The 22,417-nt window shown below is 42.5% G+C and overlaps 1 protein-coding gene across 4 annotated transcripts in view; it reads right to left on the bottom strand.

Moving 5' to 3' along the window:
- LOC126187648 (alpha-tocopherol transfer protein-like) overlaps positions 1 to 22,417 on the bottom strand; it is a 122,097-nt gene that overhangs the window by 56,326 nt on the left and 43,354 nt on the right. For all 4 annotated transcript variants that reach the window (XM_049928856.1, XM_049928857.1, XM_049928854.1 and 1 more), the window contains exons 3-5: positions 19,084 to 19,243; positions 13,294 to 13,543; positions 1,389 to 1,499 (exon numbers count right to left, since the gene is read on the bottom strand). In XM_049928856.1, coding sequence (XP_049784813.1) covers positions 1,389 to 1,499; positions 13,294 to 13,543; positions 19,084 to 19,243 — 521 coding nt within the window. The remainder of the gene's footprint in view (positions 1 to 1,388; positions 1,500 to 13,293; positions 13,544 to 19,083; positions 19,244 to 22,417) is intronic.

Genomic DNA, 22,417 nt, shown 5'->3' with positions numbered 1-22,417 from the left:
CCACGAACTGCCTTCCCGATATGTAATAATCACGTCTGATCTTTATTGTCAACAAACAAGACTCTTTGCAGACGCAGTCTAAGAACAACTACTAGGAAGACTGTGAGAAATGAAGCTACTACACGATAGCGCCCTGCGTCGTCTTGCTAGACAGAAATTGCTATACAGGACTTGGGTTTAGAAGGCACTCCGCACCCATCTTATTCACCTGATCTTGCACACTCAGATTTTCCGCTGTCTGTGTAACAACATTCAAATAACTTCCCTTCCGGATTCAAATGAACTCCGAAGATGGCTCGACGAGTTCTCCGCCTAAAAACCACGTGATTTCTACAGTCTTAGGCGGAGTGTTATGAATAGTGAAGGGGAATATATTTCTCATGTCTGAAGTCTCTTACGTGTATCTGTTGTGTTTATGAAGCTTATTGAAGAACTCGACGAGATCCAGTAAGTAGAAGGCGATAACGGTACAAATCATGTGTCCTGAGGCTGCAAATTATGTACGTCTTTTAAGACGATCAACGTGTCTCCGTTAGGCAATATTCTATTACTTATAAACAAAAATTTAACTGATTAACAGACACGACCGTTGAACAGTCACGGACTCCACGTATGCAGGTGAGGCGAAGACTACAGAGCATAAGAACAACGTTGCCCCCTCAACCCCTTCTTTCCCGCGAATTAATTTATTACGGGGAAACTTTGACGCTGTAGAACTACCACTCTAAAATAGGAATGCAGCGGGAACGTTGCCAGTTTTAAGCAATTATTACAGAAATATGCACTTAATAATATGCGTACTCCATTGTCTCATATGCTGTTAAATTCCTAATCAACCAAATGAAACTATCAATTTTTTTAGATACAGGTATCATTTCATTCCTTTTAACAAACAAGTTTTACATATATTAGTGATGTTTTACTTATATGTAACAATTTTGGCTATAAAGTTAAAAAATTCTTATATGGGGAAACAACAGCACAGGTACAGTGACGGACAATAAAAACCTCTGGAAATGCTGACCATCACTGAGCAACTGATATTTTTCGTTGTTCCGAAGACGTGATAGTATTAGCAGCATACAGACTGACATTCACATACTATTCGACAAACAATGAATCTGTTAAAGTATAACTTTAAAGTAAATGTTTTCATTGCTAACGAATGCTACGAAAGAGGTAACAAGTAAACGAGGTAATAAATATAGAGAAAACAACAACATTATTTAGAGATAATTCTGTAGAGTAAAATCCCAAAATATAAGAAAAACTTTTGTTTGTTAGTAACCTGTCGTCATAAATTACAGCAATATACCCACAATTTTCTTATTATATATTACATTTCATGGTTTATTTAGCGAATAGCCACAATATCGCTCTCTACTCACCCTCTGTTTCAACTTATCCGAGAGAGCGGCCTTAGCTATGTTGAGAATTGCGTCTAACACCTTCGGTGAGTTCACAAGATGCACAGCTTTTATTCTCCGGCAGTAGGCTTCCTATAAAACAAAAGTAACATGGTTCTTTACACTGATGAAGCAACAGTACTTTATCTACAGAGAAGTATGTTTCTCCAGTATTTTAAAATTTTGTCGTACTTGACTTCCACTGCAATGCCAGCACAGAACAATTCACATATTCAGGAAGTGCTCAAATTCAGAATTTTAAACGATTGTTAGTTAAGAAATAGTATCTGAGACTAGTATGCTTAAAGGCAGTAAACCAGTAAAGTTTCAGGATGACAAAATGTAACACACACACACACACACACACACACACACACACACACACACGCGCGCGCGCGCGCACGCGCGCACACACACAATGTTACAAAGGAAGTCACTGCCTGATCTTATGACTAAAAAGAATTAGCCACACACTCAGAAAAACACTAAATCCACTACAGTGAAATATAGACTAGAGTACCCACCCCATATAAACTTTTGCCTGAATCGTTCCAGCTTCTGGAAAACTAGAATGCAGATTTGCAAGTCAGGTACTTCTCCCCCGTGATTCTTGAAGTATTCGTTTCGTTATGAACAGTCTATGAACTTTCGGGATTGCAGCCGTGTGACGTCGACATCTTGCCACGAAATATCGGCTGACCAGCATTCAGCCACCATCCGAACACTTACCTCACGATGGCTGAATTGTCAACCGAAACATGGTGACAATATGTCTATTAGAGGATCATAATATTCTTGGGAATGATTGTCAGCTTATCGTGAGATTTCATTGCGATTTTTCACGAGAACACGCGGAACTTCTTCATAGTATGTACGCAACTTCTTGAAATTCACTATACGATTCATTTTCCTAAGTTCCCACGGTACTTGTTTACTGTACAGCCACGGCGTGTTTCTGATAATGGCCACGGGAGGCTAAATGCAATAATATCTTGGTCGCGTAATACGTCATCCGACTGAAATCCAGAAACCTCATGGGATAATTCTACCCTCTCATTAAACTGCGATTTGCAGTTTCATGTTAACCGGTCATAAGGCATAGTAAAAATCTATATTAAGTGTATCTGTGAGCTTATTGAAAGAGAGTCATTCTTTCCGTCTGCACATGAGTATGCGTTGTTGTGAAACCCTGACAAACTAAACACTGTCGTAAAGCGATTGGAAACCGACACAACGCACTCCCTGACAGTTACGCAGGAATGTCTTACGACACATCCATACAGCTTCGTCCCTTAACAGCTCAGTCGGCAAAAGTATCGGCTCTGAATTTAAAGAGGACAGGTTCCGGTCATAGTTCAAACATCATGTTTAGTCTTCGATGAAACTTTTAAACAATGCATTCTTCACTGAAGAATAAGAGAATAATTCTAAATACGAGACCTAGACTGTTGCTGAGGCATTTCTCTGTGATATAGTTTCTTGCAGACCTTATGGTGATTGGAAACAAGGAGAGAGGCACTCGCAGACTGGAAGCTGTAACTCGAGTCTAGGTAAGAGTTATATGTAGCAGGCACGCGTGCGCCTCTGGTCCGTAATACCGTTTTTATCTGTCAGGAAATACTAAACTATAGCAGTGTGTGCTTAATAAACTACATGTGAGCATTTCCCTCGACGTGCTGTATCACACAGCGACGTGAATCATAACTGAGATCTGCTGCGTTTCATCCACATACTCTGCACCCTCCAAATGCTCTTCCTTTTAACCTACCAGGCTTCGAATAGTGTTCTTCGTATCTGACATCAAATGTTCTACCTGGTTGTCCTATGTCTCTGTTAACACAAGCGCCGCACTGCAGTTGATACATACCTGCTTTCTGGTTTATGTCTCTGTTGTTTGTCATTTTTGGGGTGTTTTTCTGTATAGAATTGTCTGGTGTGTATGTTATGTTTATTCCCTCTCTTCTGAAAATGTCGGTGATTTTATGTGTGAGTTTGTATGTCATTGTGTATCATCTTACGTACTTACGTATAGTATGGTTTCATGGGCATTCAGATAAAGTTTTCTGAATTTATGGTATAGATCACATGGATATGCCTGGTCAACAAGGTCGAAAGGCAGACAAAAACTGCTATACAAAGAATGGAAACAGTTCATCTGAGAACGATCAACCAAATCAAAAAACTCCAGTCACAACACAATAACTTTACACACCACTAAGAAGAACACACACACAAATTCTACCAACCATTAGTGAACCTTACAGACACACAGTTAAACAGTAAAGAAAGGCAACTGTTGGAGAAAGGAATAAAATAGAATATAAATTCAGAAATAGTTAATGATTACATAGAAACTCTAATTACAAAAGCAGAAACTGTTTTGACAAGGGAGATAGGAAAGGAAACAGAAGTGTCAACATGGGACTAGCTAGATAAATAGTAAAATAAATCCATCATATAATAACCAGTATGAAAACAACACAAAAACAACAAAAACGCAGAGTTCTGCGGACTCAGAAAACCGTATTATTTACAGACAAAGAACAAATCAGAAGAATTCTTCTCAGAGAATAACACTAAAATTAAAATCGGACCCAACATACAGATTCTAGCAAAAATGAAAAACATTTAAAAATATAGACGTCATACTGGATAACACGGAGAGAAGAAAGTTGACACGGAGTAATCCCAATGCACCAGTACCAGAAACAGTAGAAGTCATAGATAAGAATCTGAAAACTTATAGTCAACTCCCTTATGAATAGAGTAAGGAAATACGCACATTTATAGAGCTCAGAACGGAAAAAATTACTTGCAATTCAGTAATGAATTTTATTTACAACCACATGGATTACCAGCAGGGTCGCTAGTTTCGGCAGATTTAGCAAATATTTTTGTAAACCACATTGAACAGATCATTTTCAAAAAAATATTCAATCTGTATATTGAGCAAGCAGTAAAGGAAACAAAAGAAAAATTCGGTGTAGGTATTAAAATCTATGGAGAAGAAATAAAAACTTTGAGGTTCGCCGATGACATTGTAATTCTGTCAGAGACAGCAAAGGACTTGGAAGAGCAGTTGAATGGAATGGATGGTGTCTTGAAGGGAGGATATAAGATGAACATCAACAAAAGCAAAACGAGGATAATGAAATGTAGTCGAATTAAGTCTGGTGATGCTGAGGGGATTAGATTAGGAAATGAGACACTTAAAGTAGTAAAGGAGTTTTGCTGTTTGGGGAGCAAAATAACTGATGATGGTCGAAGTAGAGAGGATATAAAATGTAGACTGGCAATGGCAAGAAAAGCGTTTCTGAAGAAGAGAAATTTGTTAACATCGAGTATAGATGTGTCAGGAAGTCGTTTCTGAAAGTATTTGTATGGAGTGTAGCCATGTATGGAAGTGAAACACGGACGATGAATAATTTAGACAAGAAGAGAATAGAAGCTTTCGAAATGTGGTGCTACAGAAGAATGCTGAAGATTAGATGGGTAGATCACGTAACTAATGAGGAGGTATTGAATAGAATTGGGGAGAAGAGGAGTTTGTGGCACAACTTGACAAGAAGAAGGGATCGGTTGGTAGGACATGTTCTGATGCATCAAGGGATCACAATTTTAACATTGGAGGGCAGTGTGGAGGGTAAAAGTAATAGAGGGAGACCAAGAAATGAATAGACTAAGCAGATTCAGAAGGACGTAGGTTGCATTAAGTACTGGGAGATGAAGAAGCTTTCACAGGATAGAGTAGCATGGAGAGCTGCTTCAAACCAGTCTCAGGACTGAAGACCACAACAACAACAACAACAACAGGAGCAAAAGAATGCAACATATTATATTCGTTAAGGTATACTGATGAGATCCTTTGGTTAACAGATGAACCACAAACCAAAAATGGAAGGACATTCTGACATCAACAAGGTATATACAAATATAAAATTCACATTTGAAAGGGAACAGAATAACCAAATGAACATTCTGGATATAACAATCAAAAAACAAAACAATAAGCATATTTTTGAAATTTACCTTAAATCCACAGCAACGGACATTATCATTCCCCAATCCTCGAACCCCTCACACTCATAAAAGGAAGCAGCACTTCAGTGCATGCTCCATATACTCAGCACAGTGCCACTCACCAGAGAAAATTACCAAAAAGAACTTGACATAATAGTGCAGATAGCACAAAGCAATGGTTGCTAAACAACAAAATTGAAAGTAAAATAAAAGCAGAAAGCACCAAATCACAAACAACAATATAACAGCACCAAACACAAATTCTCAGTACGTACAGTACGTAACAACTACACAGAATGACCAGAAAAATGTGAAAGAAAACGCAAGATGGTACACAATGACATACAAACTCTCACATAAAATCACCAACATTTTCAAAAGATAGGGGGTAAACATAGCATACACAACAGACGATTCTATGCAAACCCACACTCCAAAAATGACAGAAAACCGAAGACATAAACCGGAAAGCAGGTATACATCAACTGCAGTATAACACGCGTGACGGCAGATAAACAGGCCAAACAGGTAGAACATTTGGTGTCAGATACAAAGAACACATCAGAGCCTGAAAGTATGGGACAAACCTCCCCACATTTCCAGAACACCTAAGGGAACATAACCATTAAGCAACCACTAGAGGAAAAGACATGAAAGTAATTACAATCAACAATAAAAAGAACCTCCTAAACCTGCAAGAAAATTACCACGTACAGAAAACCAAAGCAGAAAGGAATAATCTGTTGAATGATCTTGTACACATGTCAAAGAATTCACTGTTTACACTAATGGATAAAATAATAGAATAACACTACAAGAGAGGATTATTATTATAGTAACAGTAATAATAATAATAACAACAACAACAATAACAATAATACTGTCCAACACCTTTTCACTCACTTGTCCATCAACCCCTCCACAAAACATTTAAACGTAAAGGCAGCTGATTTCCACGGCTTTCCACCACTCTCTATAGGTTATTACATTCATATTCAACACTCGACAACTCAAACCACGAACACCCCCCCCCCCCGCACACACTAAAAAAAAAGCATCTACACATTCTTGAGCTCTCTCTGTCTGTCTGTCTGTCTCTCTCTCTCTCTCTCTCTCTCTCTCTCTCTCTCTCTCTCTCACACACACACACACACACACACACACACATACAGAGAGGGAGAGAGAGAGAGAGAGAGAGAGAGAGAGAGAGAGAGAGAGAAAGGAAGAAAGAGAGTCGTCATGATTAGACGTTAGTTTTCAATATTTATTTTGTTAGGTTGGCAATATGTAGATAAACAAACCAAACAGGAGGAGAAACATATTGATGCCACAATATTTACGTTGTTAAAAGCACACTGTTAGAAAAAATAGCTATAACTAGTGGCAAAATAATAATAGTGCACCACAATAAAATTAGTAACATAGAGAACAGTGTGAAACAAAAAGTTCGGAACCTCCAACTAGATGAGAGGAAACGCAGGCGCCAACAAACTGTAAGTATTTACTTATTTACATAAAAAATCGTAATATGAACTGCTTGATAATCCAAAAATAAGAAAACTGTATCGCTGTAGATCCCACTGAAGATGCCTTAGAGGAAGAAAAAGGGGGAAAAGCGTCTGGGAGAAATAAATTAAGTAGCTGCAGGGAACGGCGGTTTTATTTATGAAGTAAGTAAGACACTATTTGCCAGACCTTCATTTGAAGCATTCTTATAAATATATTGGCAATTGTCACAGCCTGGGGGGTGTTTCCAGAATGGAACATTCACTCTGCAGCGGGGTGTGCACCGATATGAAACTTCCTGGCGGATGAAAACTGTGTGCCTTACCGAGACTGACACACACATTCTGAAAAAAAGGCAAAGGCTCCGAGTTCGAGTCTCGATCTGGCTACAGTTTTAATCTGCCAGGAAGAGTGAAAGTTTGATTTGGAAATATTGAAAATTTTTTCCTATGTGTTATGCCTAGGAATAGGACAAATATCACCGAAATCAAAAATGACACTACAGTGATATCTCCTTTCAAATGTTCTCGTAAACGACGTCAGTAAAACTAGTGTCTTCTTGGCGTCTTCGAACGCAAGCAGTAAAACAGAAACTAACATTGATGAAATGTGCCAAATTTATGTTGTTGCTACCATGCAGTACTTACATAACCTGTTGCCTCTCAAGACTTTTTGCCGCTAACGCGATTTTCTACACTCGAATACAGCGTAGTTGTTGCTTAACGCAAACAGGGCACTGGTGGTGTGGAAATCGTGGACGACTACACAGAGTTCCTGAGAAGCAGCGAGACTGATGTGGATTGCCAGAATGTCGAGCCATTTTCGCCATTATAGGGGCAGCGCTCCACCAGGAGCGCCGAGGCTGAGATGACAGTCTTACCAACAGATTCGTCATGTCCTCTGTCGTCTTAATAAGCCTTTTATTGCATCTACATCTGCTGACAGAAGACGTGATAGACTATATGTAACCATATTCTTTACGAAACAAAATATTGTAGACGTGGACCATTTGATTGTTCACCAAGCAATAGCCACTTTTTGTAAATTCCTACTTCAGGATTCGGCTCCACTATCAGCACGTCGTATTTGCAGCAGAGCTGCATCTGAAGTCGCTGGAGCACATGAGACGAAATGTAAGCAAACTGTTATTTATTCTGAATCTTTTAGTGCCTACAAGCATTCCAGAAAATGTATTCAATACAGTAAACTATACAGTACAAATTGCTCATTCCCCAACATCGGGCTAAACAAGTTTCACTCTGATGGGCATGAGGAAATACAGGGAAATAAGCAAGCAGCAGCCACCTTGGTACAATGTGTCGTTGCCTTTCCGAGTCGGCTCACATCCCGTGTGATGCCTGTAATTAGTGGTAAAAGTAATTACAGTGATATACGCTCAACAAAGAATATTTATCACAAGTAGTGTATCGAAAGTTTAGGTTTCTCGGTGACATATAAACACTCCAGGAACTGCTATATAAAGGTAAGACGCTATATTATCTATATCTTATCGCCTGTCTTTTGATCTTGTTGCTTAGCTCTTGTCTTCGCTTGTCGTTCTGTACGCCATGCAATATATAGATGTTTGCTGCCTATTCATGTAAAGTTGAATTACCGCTAAGTAAGAACTATCATTGTTGAATTTTAATAATTTGTTTTTACTGTGAAACGGAACCTCTTCCTCTTCTTATCATTTAGGTATATGTTGCCAATGCTTTGTACGGGTATTTTGGTATTTTAATTAAATTCCCAAAAGTAGCTTGAAATTAGTTTTCTTTCATTTTTCGCTCTCTACATTCTGGACAATATGCATTTTAAAGTTATCTACGAAGTTCGATTTTCAGTTATCGCTGATCTTTGAAAATTTATCTATATGTAAAAACCACACTAACAGAAGCTTGTACTAACTTTGGCTTGAGCCTGATGAAGTAACATTTCATAAGTAAAAGAATTTTCAATTTATTGCGGGATAGAAAGAAAAATCTTTAATACCCATACCAGAGATACTTTTTGGTAGTGGTAAAATATATTTACGATATCAGAATAATAATTGCTAACATCACGATATTTTCACTTTACGTAATGTATATATTTTTGAGTGTGTGTGTGTGTGTGTGTGTGTGTGTGTGTGTGTGTGTGTGTGTGTGTGTGGCCGGCTGGCGTGGCCGAGCGGTTCTAGCCGCTTCAGTCTGGAACCGCGCCACCGCTAAGGTCGCAGGTTCGAATCCTGCCTCGGGCATGGATGTGTGTGATGTCCTTAGGTTAGTTAGGTTTAAGTAGTTCTAAGTTCCAGGGGACTGATGACCTCAGTTGTTAAGTCTCATATTTTGTCTGTGGTATTTTTGTTTTGTGTCCGCAACCTAGGTGGCTTGCTTGTAGGTTCTTGTAGAATAGGACGCGTAGCTCGGCTACAGCTATATTAAGTGCTCTTATAACAGTCTTAACCGAATAATAACAGCTATAGAAGCCAGTTACAGAAAAGGAGAAGCAGTTACTACCGTTATTACAGTTCACTTTTCCGTATCCTCCTCAGTCCAGAGTGCAGCTTTTGTGAATGAAAAACTTACGTTCTCCTTCAGTGCACTGATCTTGGGCAAAATAAGACTGACAAAGTGAAATTTAAAAAAAAAAAAACGATGTGATCTGTAAAAATTTTAGGACATGTTTAGAGTAAATGCTATTTATGATAGAAAATCATTGAAATATGTGCAGTAAACGGAAAATTCAATATGAAACACCTAAAAGCTACGAAAACAACGTAACTGGAATGTGAAAATATAAGTATTGGCCCAACACATTACCAGTGCGACATCATAAATAATATGTCGCTATATTGCTGTGATGATAAACAATCACTTACTTGATAGTGTAAGGTCTACTAGCATATTATAGTTGGGTCTAAACGCATTTTGTCCAAAATTGTGTATTGAAGTGGGGACCTAGAAACGACGGAGAGGCTTCGTCCCCGCCGTAGCCCTCAGTGGTTCACAATCCCACAACAGGCTGCAGCAGTCCACTCACACCACCGCCACCACACCCAACCCAAGGTTATTTTGCTGTTCGGCCACCAATGGAACCCCCTCCCCAGTCCCACGGGGACGTCTCATACCAGACGAGTGTAACACCAAATCCATAATGAGATTTTCACTCTGCAGCGGAGCGTGCGCTCTTATGAAACTTCCTGGCAGATTAAATCTGTGTGCCGGACCGAGACTCGAACTCGGGACCTTTGCCTTTCGCGGTCAAGTGCTCTGCCATCTGTGCTACCCAATCATGACTCACGCTGCGTCCTCACAGCTTTACTTCTGCCAGTACCTCGTCTCCTACCTTCCAAACTCTTCAGAAGCTCTCCTGCGAACCTTGCACAACTGCCGGCCAGGGTGGCCGAGCGGTTCTAGGCGCTACAGTCTGGAACCGCGTGACCGTTACGGTCGCAGGTTCGAATCCTGCCTCGGGCATGGATGTGTGTGATGTCCTTAGGTTAGTTAGATTTAAGTAGTTCTGAGTTCTAGGGGACTAATGACCTCAGAAGGTAAGTCCCATAGTGCTCAGAGCCATTTGAACCATTTGAACCTTGCACAACTAGCACTCCTGAAAGAAAGGATATTCCGGAGACATGGTTTAGCCACAGCGTAGGGGATGTTTGAGGAGTGCTAGTTCTGCAAGGCTCGCAGGAGAGTTTCTGTAAAGTTTGGAAGATAGGAGACGAGGTACTGGCTGTAAAGCTGTGAGGACGGAGCGTGAGTCGTGCCTGGGTAGCTCAGATGGCAGAACACTTGCCCGCGAAAGGCATAGGTCCCAAGTTAGAGTCTCGGTCCGGCAGTTAATCTGCCAGGAAGTTTCTTAACACCAAATGTTTGCGTGGTACTGTAATTATAGTTTCCGCGTACGACGAAACGGGTTTGCGCATCAATTGCCGACACAGTGTAACTGAGGCGGAATAACGGGAATGAGCCCGCATTCACCGAAGCAGACGGAAAACCACCTTAAAAACCATCCACAGACTGAGTGGCACACCGGACATCAACACTAATCCGCCGGGCGGATTCATGCCGGGGGTCAGCACCCCTTCCCGCCCGGGAAGCAGCGCTTTAGACGGCGCAGCTAGCCTTGCGAGCTAGTCCAAAGTTACTAAAACCAAACAGAAATTATCTTTAACTTTTGAAGACAGTGCGGTAAACACCTTTTTAAGCATATCGCACAACCTGCTGGGAACATGCAGAGATAGAAAACAGATGATGCAATGAAAGTACATGGTATAAAGTGTATCTTACAATTAGGCAGAGCACGTCTGGTTTATTAGTTGAGCTGACGAGGTTAGATACCGCATGCACGTCGTAAAAACGGGAATGCCACAATAATCCGTTGCCTAATGTCGGTGCTGATACAATCACATCGGAGTCGCGCAACGTTGCATACAGGGTGGTCCATTGATCGTGATCGGGCAAAATATCTCACGAAATAAGCGTCAAACGAAAAAAGTACAAAGAACGAATCTTGTCTAGCTTGAGTGGGGAAACCAGATGGAGCTATGGTTGACCCGCTAGATGGCGCTGCCATAGGTCAAACAGGTATCAACTGCGTTTTTTTTTTTAATAGGAACCCCCATTTTTTATTACATATTCGAGTAGTACGTAAACAAATATGAATATTTTAGTTGGACCACTTTTTTCGCTTTGTGATAGATAGCGCTGTAAAAGCCACAAACTTATGGCTCACAGTTTTAGACGAACAGTTGGTGACAGGTAGGTTTTTTAAATTAAAATACAGAAAGTAGGTACGTTTGAACATTTTATTTCGGTTGTCCCAATGTGATACATGTACCTTTTTGAACTTGTCATTTCTGAAATCGCATGCTGTTACAGCGTGATTACATGTAAATACCACATTAATGCAATAAATGCTGAAAATGATGTCCGTCAACCCCAATGCATTTGGCAATACTTGTAACGACATTCCTCTCAACAGCGAGTAGTTCGCCTTTCGTAATGTTCACACATGCATTGACAATGGGCTGACGCATGTTGTCAGACGTTGTCGGTGGATCACGATAGCAAATATCCTTCAAGTTTCCCAACAGAAAGAAATCCGGAGATGTCAGATCCGGTGAACGTGCGGGCCATGGTATGGTGCGTCGACGACTTATCCACCTGTCATGAAATATGCAATTCAATACCGCTTCAACCGCACGCGAGCTATTTGACGGACATTGTTGGAAGTACATCGCCATTGTCATGCAGTGAAACATCTTGTAGTAACATCGGTAGAACATTACGTAGGAAATCAGCATACATTGCACCATTTAGATTGCCATCGATAAAATGGGGGCCAATTATCCTTCCTCCCACAATGCCGCACCAAACATTAACCCGCCAAGATCGCTGATGTTCCACTTGTCGCAGCCATCGTGGATTTTCCGTTGCCCAATAGTGCATATTACGTTACCGCTATTGGTGAATGACGCTTTGTCGCTAAATAGAACGCGGACAAAAAATCTGTCATAGTCTCGTAATTTCTCTTATGTCCAGTGGCAGAACTGTACACGACGTTCAAAGTCGTCGCCATGCAATTCGTGGTGCATAGAAATATGGTATGGGTGCAATCGATGTTGATGTAGCATTCTCAACACCGACGTTTTTGAATTCCCGATTCTTGCGAAATTTGTCTGCTACTGACGTGCAGATTCGCCTCGACAGCAGCTGAAACACCTACTTGGGCATCATCATTTGTTGCAGGTCGTGGTTGACGTTTGACATGTGGCTGAACACTTCCAGTTTCCTTAAATAACGTAACTATCCGGCGAACGATCCGGACACTTGGATGACGTCGTCCATGATATCGAGCAGCATACATAGCACACGCCAGTTGGGCATTTTGATCACAACAGCCAAACATGAAAACAATATCGACCTTTTCCGCAATTGGTAAACGGTCCATTTTAACGCGTATAATGTATCACGAAGCAAATACCGTCCGCACAGGCGGAATGTTCCGTGATATCACGTACTAATACGCTTGTGACTATTACAGCACCATCTATCACAAAGCGAAAAAAGTGGTTCAACTAAAACATTTGTATTTCTTTACGTAGTACACGGATATGTTATGAACAAATGGTGGCTTCTATTAAAAGAAATGCAGTTGACATCCGTTTGACCTATGGCAGCGCCATCTAGCGGGCCAAACATAGCGCCATCTGTTTTCCCCATTCAAGCTAGACAAGTTTCGTTCTTTGTAGTTCTTTCGTTTGATGCTTATTTCGTGAGATATTTGGTCCGGTCACTATTAATGGACCACCCTGTATATGCTGCAGCTAGACCGTCAAACGGAAACTCTTTGAACGCCTCCTAGAGGAACGTACCTTGAATATAATTTCGACGCTGCGGACGAGGCTCACGCTGGTCTTGAGCACGTGCGAGGCGGTGAAGTCCTTGAGGTCGAGTATGATGATGTCGCCGAGCGAGTAGTCCTCGGCGAGCAGGACCTCGGTCCACATGAGGATGAGCTTGTAGCAGAGCAGCGGGTCGTAGCACTGGGGGTCGGCCGCCACGTCCAACGTGCACGTCACTCGCAGGCCGTCAGTAGTCAGCGGTGACGTCGAGAACGTCTTGCTGCGCAACAGCAACGTAAGCACTGACAGCAGCGTTCACACAGTTGGCTACACACAGATGTTTCACCTTAACAGTAGTCTTGAGAGAATCTTAGTTTACGCGAAACGTGTAACATATCGAGCTTGTTTTTTGGTATTCAATGAAAGTGACGTGTATTCTTATTCGATGTATCTGTACACTTTAAATGTTTCAAATAGAAGTCTTCAGTAGTCTATATCAGAAGTTCTGAGTACAAGGAATGTGATCTCAGGTTTTCAGCAGCATGGTCATTACTAGTGTAGCATTCGATCAGGAGTGTGTTAGTCAGGTGCCTGTCACGTTGCTGAGAGGTCTGGAAATCATTAGAAAAACACAGATGTGAAACCAGAGGATGATTCTTTTGGGAAATATGATTTTCTAACGGCTGATCCAAGAAGTGCATCTAATTTGTGACGAGTGTGAAAGATGCAAATTTTAGCTAGAGTTTTTTCTACTGGTTCGGGTCAGTTTGATTGTAGAGACGTAATTGACCCAAAGTATGTCCTTACCAGTTCTTAACCATTTCAGTAACTAATTATATGACAGAATTTCATTTTTTTATAAGAAATGGAATTTCTAAATATTGTAACAGTCAAGGAATCAGAGCTTCGCAATACAGTTCCTGAAATTAGTTGCATTTCCATGCATTGCACTCGGGCAAGTTACACTACTGGCAATTATAATTGCTACGCCACGAAGATGTCGTGCTACTGACTCGAAATTTAACCGACAGAAAGAAGATGCTGTGATATGCAAATGATTAGCTATTCAGAGCATTCACACAAGGTTCGCGCCGGTGGCGACACCTACAACTTACTGACATGAGGAAAGTTTCCAACCGATTTCTCATACACAAACAGCAGTTGACCGGTGTTGCCTGGTGTAACGTTGTTGTGATGCCTCGAGTAACGAGGAGAAATGCGTACCATCACGTTTACGACTTTCATAAAAGTCGGATTGTAGCCTATCACGATTGCGGTTTATCGTATCGCGACATTGCTGCTCGCGTTGGTCGAGATCCAATGACTGTTAGCAGAATATGGAATCAGTGGGTTCAGGAGGGTAATACGGAACGCCGTGCTGGATCCCAACGGCCTCGTATCACTAGCAGTCGAGATGACACGCATCTTATCCGAATGGCTGTAACGGATCGTGAAGCCACGTCTCGATCTCTCAGTCAACAGATGGGGACGTTTGCAAGATAACAACCACCTGCACGAACAGTTTGACGACGTTTGCACCAGCATGGACTATCAGGTCGGAGACCATGGCTGCGGTTACCCTTGGCGCTGCATCACAGACAGGAGCGCCTTCGACGATGTACTCAACGACGAACCTGGGTGCACGAATGGCAAAACGTCATTTTTTTCGGATGAATCCAGGTTCTTTTTACAGCATCATGATGGGCGCATCAGTGTTTGGCGACATCGCGGTGAGCGCACATTGGAACCGTGTATTCGTCATCGCCACACAGGCGTATCACCCAGCGTGATGGTATGGGGTGTCATTGGTTACACGTCTCGGTCACCTCTTGTTCGCATTGACGGCGCTTTGAACAGTGGACGTTACATTTCAGATGTATTACGACTCGTGGCTCTACCCTTCATTCGATTTCTGCGAAACCCTACATTTCAGCAGGATAAGGCACGACCGCATGTTGGAGGTTCTGTACGGGCCTATCTGGATACAGAAAGTGTTCGACTGTTGCCCTGGCCAGCTCACTCTCCAGATCTCTCACCAACTGAAAACGTCTGTTCAATGGTGGCCGAGCAGTTGGCTCGTCACAATACGCCGGTCACTACTCTTGATGAACTGTGGTATCGTGTCGAAGCTGCATGGGCAGCTGTACCTGTACACGCCATCCAAGCCCTGTTTGTCTCAATGCCCAGGCGTAACAAGGACGTTATTACGACCAGAGGTGGTTGATCTGCGTACTGATTTCTCAGGATCTATGCACCCAAATTGCGTGAAAATGTAATCACATGTCAGTTATAGTATAATATATTTGTCCATTGAATACCCGTTTATCATCTGCAATTCTTCTTGGCGTAGCAATTTTAATGGCCAGTAGTGTAAATTGTCATTAGGTTAGGCTTAGGTGAAGTTCAGCTCTGATTTCATTTCTTTCTTAGACACACTTGTTCTTACAATGCAGCATTACGTACTCTCGTATGTGTTATTTAGACGTCGTGAATTTATTTAGTCAGTTTTGATACGTAAATTTGCAGAGAAGTTCTTACATAAGCATTTTGGACAGTTATTCGTGGGAAATTTGGTTTGTAATTTTATGTAGAATTTTTACTCTGTTAGCTTCTGTGTGTTGTAATTACAAGAAAAGCACTGTGAAGTCACGAATAGTAGCACTGTTCGCTGCGCCGCACAGTACATAATGTTTACTATTTTTTTTAGTAAAAGTTGATTGCAATATAGTTCCACAGTTTCAAATGGATACAGTGAGTCTTTTCATGAGACAGTGTTTACGTAAGTACAGCATTCGATTGTTCAGGCCCACAGTAGAACAGACACAGGCACCAAAGTTAATACCAAACCAGCTTACATGCGCAACATCAAATAATAAATAAAACAGCTACAATAGATAACAGTTGTTTGGCTCAACTGCCATCACCTGATTTTTGAGATCAAAATAAAGATTCATGTGTTTCATAGTTCGCCAAACATGAATGTTAATTTGTAACTTCTTTCGGAAGGTCTGGGAGTGGAAAGTTTAGCACTCTTAACAGTTTTCATGGAGCCCGTTGGGAATTACTCTCCTGCTCTAACATCTTCATCTGAGAACAGCACCCATCAAGTACTTGTCGGGTATGTTCTAATGTCTCTTTTCCCATACAGATTTTCCCCTTCTAGTACTATGAAAGTTATTCCCTAATGACTGACTCCGGTCCTTCTACCTCACCGGTTATGTGGAGTTCATTTCTTATGATTTACCTAATTTTCATGAACCTTCTACAGAATAAGATCCCAAATGCTTCGAAGCTCTTCATCTCCCGTTTTTCCAATGACCAATCACTTCCATACAATGCTATGCCCCAAATTCCCTTTCTCAGAAACTTCTTGTTGAAATTAAGACGAATGTAGATAGCAGTAACTGGCCAGGACTTTCTTTTTTGCCTCTGCTGGTCTTGGAATTTCATACTTTCCATTACTTTGTAGCCTCTGTCATAAACACATTAAAACATTTAGCTAACTGCCCCATAAATGCAGTGACACATAGGACGAGTAGCCGTTAACTTAACTGATTACCAATAAACCCAATAATTAACTGAGAAGAAAGCAGAAGAAATTGCAGAGAGTGTTAAAAATAAGGAAAAAACTGTATCAAACATTGGCAATTTTCCCCTGTGTCTGCCATGTCGCTCCATTACCAAAAAAGAAAACGTAGTGTAACTCAGAGGACCGTGTCGAAAGTAATAGTGTAACGCAAAATTTGCCTGGAGGTACAGATGACAAGAAATAAAATGCATGCAAAAGAAATATAGCAATGATGAGGTTGCTGTCGAAGGTGACGTCAGCTGTTTTATCGGGAGGAGGGGGAGGAGGAGATCAATGTTTAACATCCCGTCGACAACGAGATAATTAGAGGCAGAGCACAAGATCGGATTAGGGAAGGAAATCGGCCGTGCCGTGCCAAAGGAACCATCTCGGCGTTTTCCTGAAGCGACTCAGGGACATCACGTAAAACCTAAATGTGGATGGCCGGACGCGGTTTTGAACCGTCGTCCTCCGAAAGCGAGTGCAGTGTGCTAATCATTGCGCCTCCTCGCGCGGTGCTGTTTTATCACCGTGCGATAAGTTCATCAGCATGCAGCAGCTGTAGAAGAGGCAACGGTGTAGAGAGGCAGTCCGTCTCCTAACGGTGCTCCGGGACCACAGGCTCGTTCTGATTTCGCTTGGCTTGCTAGTTTCTTGTGCTTAGATAACAGCTTCACGCTCACGTTTCGCGAATTCTGAAACATCTGTATTATTGAAACTTCCTGGCAGATTAAAACTGTGTGCCCGACCGAGACTCGAACTCGGGACCTTTGCCTTTAGCGGGCAAGTGCTCTACCATCTGAGCTACCGAAGCACGACTCACGCCCGGTACTCATAGCTTTACTTCTGCCAGTACCTCGTCTCCTACCTTCCTAACTTTACAGAAGCTCTCCTGCGAGACAGCAGGAAATTAGCAGCAGAAATGAAGGAAAATAATGAAAACGGAATAACTGTCAAACACATCTTTCCAAATCAAATTCAGCTGGTGCGCTGCTGGCGCCAGTCTCCATCGATTTTCATCGTCATCGTTATGAGTCGATTTTTGGATGCCTACTTGTCTACTTCGCATCTTTGGCGGATGGCTATTTAACTACGGCGTTCGCGCTCTGTTGGGGGAGGCTGAAGGGCGGCATACTAAGCTGCTGCCAGCCCGCCTCCTTCAGGGGGGAACCGAAATTCAATAAAGAAAAAAAAATCTGTTGGGGCTTGCGTTCTGGTATCAGCTGAGTGAGCTAGAGTGACGTGTGGCGCTGGCGAGTGACCGAGTCGGTACGACGAAGGAGCGTGGGCAGCTGCTGCGGCGTGTTTAGCCGTTTGGATGGAGATCCGCTGCCGATGATGACTGGTATTTCCTGGAGATCGGAAGGACAGATTTCCTTCGGGTCTGTTACATGTTACTCAAAGAGAACGAACTGGAGTCGTCGATTTGTTTCTTGGTAGTTTCTGTTCACGTTAATTGAATACCCGGGTGCACTGAAAACTATCTTGATAGTTTCAGTTATTTGTCACTGTACTTGACCGGGGCGTCTGATATGTTGATGGTATTTAAGGGTAGTGCTAGCTACGCACAACCAATAGAAACGAAGCCTTGCTTAATGCGTAACTAGAGGTCATGCCAAATAGTACGTAAGTCTGTGCCTGACGTTCAAGAGCGGGCCAAAATAATTTTCCTATTTCCTGTTCCTGTGTCATTATTTTATTTCTTTGTTCTAGAGAATTGGCTGATCTAATTTTTAAGAGCCGTTGCTGGGCAATTGCCCATCTAGGTTATTGAGGCTTGGATTCATTGGTGCCGTGTATAATTAAAGGTTTATTTATAACCAGTTGGGCAGATATATTTGTCTGTCTGATGTGCCAGAATGTTGTCTGCCACTGGCAGAGGTCGACGCGAGCAAACTCCGATCGGGGTATCACAGAGGAAGAGGGAAATTTAAGGACCTGCATTGGTGTCTGTGGTTAAGTTGTTAGTGTACTGCAATCCATCTTTCCGGAGGAGCGTTGTGGTTTGCTGGAAGCTTAATTGTAGCCCAAAGTAGATGTAGATGTAGATGTTACACTCTACACTGTCAGAGCGTTTTGTTGTTCTCTTCAAAATTGTTCACATCGATCCACATCCTGTGTGCTGCCACTACGTGAGTAAAATGACATTGGAACTGTACTCGCCATCTCAGCCGTTGACAGGACGAGGTTAGCTTTGACATACACAATACTCAAAACTCTTGATATGTCTCTCGAGCAGTGCAGATACTCACATGAAATCTTTGGCTTTTTTTATGTCAGCGTCCTCGGGATCTCGGTTCATCAGAAGCTCTGGAAATTTCTTCTTTAAGGAAAAGTAGGCGTCCAACGATGTTTTCACACGTTCCATGCTGCATTTGCAGTTGATGAACATTCTCTCCAGACGCCGATCATCTTAGGAACAGAACACACGCATTATTCATAGACAATTCGATAGGAAACGAAATGATAAGTACATTGAAAATTCTTGTTAGAATCGTGGATTGAAGGTTGCACATGCTAGCACTAGAAATACAGACCTTATATCAAAACATGTCTCTCAGTCAATCTGGAGTGTGGTTGAACCGACAAGAAATATTTGCTCGACAGAGATAATGAGATATTAATGGGAATTTTCTCGAATCAAACGGTCTTTGAAATATGAACTACTAGTCTAAGCATTCCAAATACGTGTAAGACATCCCTGCGTTTAATCGAGATTAAAACTGTAATTACTAAATATTAGTACATCTGATATAAAATTGGCACTGAAATATTTACTTTTTGAACATATTAGAGTAAAAAATAGCGCAAAACTCCTGAAACTTCAATTAAATAAGAATTATTTGTGGTGCTCAATCATCCTAAAACCATTCGTTTTCGTCTGAGATCTAACAACAGAACACCTAACCTTCATTCCATTGAGTTGATGCAACCACAGTGTGACATACGAACTGTATTTTATGTCCACTCGTTGTTTTAGTCAAGGAATTACTCGAAAACGCTTAACTTTATCATGCTGTACTACTAATGTCAAAGCATATGTAAAAGAACGAATTTTTCGTTCTCAACATGAGGTAAGGTTTACGTATGGTTTTGCCCTGGAAAACCAATTCGAGCAGTGGTATATCATCCATGTAAATTCTCTCGCAACTACTAATAATCTGTCACCCTCACTCCTGTTCCTTGGTCATGTCTCTCAATATTAATTATTCTGTGGTTTCTACTACAAAAAATATATTTCCAGCTAATGGTCCAGAAGAACATTTCATATCACTTAAACATAAATTTTGTTGTAAATATAAAATCAAAACAGCACGTTATTGCACACGCAAATTCAAGTTACCACAGGTTGGTTGGTTGGTTTAAAAGAGGAGGGAAGGGACCAAACTGCTAGGTCATCGGTCCCTTGTTCCGAATAAAACAAAGCCAAAAGGGTGAGAATAAAACAAGCGAGACTGACAACACAAAACGAAGAGAAAGGAAAAACAAAAAGAACGCCGGAAGGGCAACAAAAACTTAAATGGACAAAAGGGGAGAAGAAAAACGCGGAAACGCTGGAAACAGGTAGAAGAGATTAAAACGACAAACCAGATTGCCATGCTTGGCTGACCTTGAGAATAAAAAGGAGAAGCCAGCCACTCTGCAAGACATTGAAATCTGCACCCTAAAAGCACTAGGGTGGAGGACACAGAGGGACAAAGGACATGCGCTAAAACTTAGATCGAATGATAAAATCCACCCTCACGAATAACACATAAAACTAAATCAGCCGATGAGGCGTTGCCAGATTAGCGGCAACGAGTCCGGTAACCGAAGATTTCGTCGCAGGGCAGCCAAAGTGGGCCACTGTCAGCCGGGCGCCGCATCGACACTGACGCGGGTCTTCAAGGCGCGGCAGGTAGCCGTGTGTCGCCCAAGCAGCCAGCGCGGAGGTGGCAGAGAACCACAGAGTCCCTGCGAGAGGCCCGCGTGGAGGACTGACACACATTCATAATCTCATTAATAGCAAGCAGTTTGTCGTGCGTACTGAGGCAATGCCTTTCCGTCTCCCGAAACCGGAAAACCTGGAAGCGTAAAAACGAACATAGGTCAGCTATTGGAATGCCGATCTCCATAAGCGGTTTCCGTGTAGCCTGTTTGGCCAACGTGTCAGCAAGTTCTTTGCCTGGGATTCCGACGTGTCCTGGGATCCACAGGAACACTACTGAACGACCGGACCGTTCCAGGTCATAGACGGACTCCAGGATGGTCGCTACCAAAGAATGACGAGGGTAGCACAGGTCGATAGCTTGTAGGCTGCTCAAGCAGTCAGTACACAGGAGAAACGACTCCCCAGGGCATGAACGGGTGTGCTTAGGCGCACAAGATATAGCCACCAGCTCTGCACTGGAAAAGCTGCTGCCATCGGGCAAGGAATGCTGTTCAATATGTCCTCCATGGGACATACGCGAAGCCGACGTGACCATCAGCTATCGAGCCGTCGGTGTAAACCGCTACTGAGTCCTTTGGGCCATGTGAAAGGTCCAGGCGAAGCCGCGACCTAGCTATAGACCATGGAGGTGTGTGTGAATGGACTTCGAGTATACGTGGTAAAGGCAAGGACTCCAGTTCAAACATAAGGGATAGGACGCGAACTGCAGTTGGAAGCCCTGACCTGGGCCACCAATGCGCGAGATGAACCGTCGTGGGTGGGAAAAGGAGACGGTACTTCTGATGTGCAGAAGAAGTACGAACGTGTGCAACGTAACTGGCGAACAACTGCGCACGCCTGACTTGAAATGGAGGGGCTCGTGCTTCCGCCAGCACGCTGGTCACCGGACTCGTCCTAAAAGCTTCCGCCGCCAGTCTAACGCCACAGTGGTGCACTGGGTTGAGTAAACGCAACGCTGAGGACGCCGCCGAACCATAAACCAGCCTCCCATAGTCAAGGCGGGATTGAATAAGGACTCTCTAGAGCTGCAGCAGCGTAGAGCGATCTGTACCCCCGTTGGTGTTGGTCAGGCAGTGGAGGAAATTGAGGTGCTGCCAGCACTTCCACTGAAACTGACGAAGGTGAGGAAACCAAGACAATCGGGCGTCGAAAACCAGTTCTAAAAATCGATATGTCACCACTACAGTGAAGGGATCGTCAGTAAGGTAAAGTTCTGGTGCCGGATGAACGGTACGACGCCGACAGAAGTGCATAACACACGACTTTGCCGAAGAAAATTGGAAGACGTTGGCTAGAGCCCATGACTGTCCCTTGTTGATGCGTCCCTGTAGGCGCCGCTCACCAACACCAGTACTGGTGGAGCAGTAAGAACTGCAGAAGTTGTCTGCATAAAAGAGACGGTGAGACGGGCGGCCCTATAGCTGCTGCTAGGCCAGTTAATATCCACTAAGAAACAGAGATACACTCAATACAGAGCCCTGCGGGACTCCATTCTCCTGGATATGGGAGGAACTATGGGAGGCACCGACTTATACACTGAAAGTACGAAGCGACAGGAAATTCTGGATTAAATTCGGGAGCGGGTCTCGGAGACCACATACGTATAATGTGGCAAGGATATGATGTCGCCAGGTGGTGTCACATGCTTTTCGTGA

The sequence above is a fragment of the Schistocerca cancellata genome, chromosome 5 (assembly GCF_023864275.1).
Source record: "Schistocerca cancellata isolate TAMUIC-IGC-003103 chromosome 5, iqSchCanc2.1, whole genome shotgun sequence".
In the NCBI taxonomy this organism is placed as follows: Eukaryota; Metazoa; Arthropoda; class Insecta; order Orthoptera; family Acrididae; genus Schistocerca; species Schistocerca cancellata.
The sequence above is the reverse complement of the archived record's forward strand: the minus strand, read 5'-3'. Positions and strand labels throughout refer to the sequence as shown.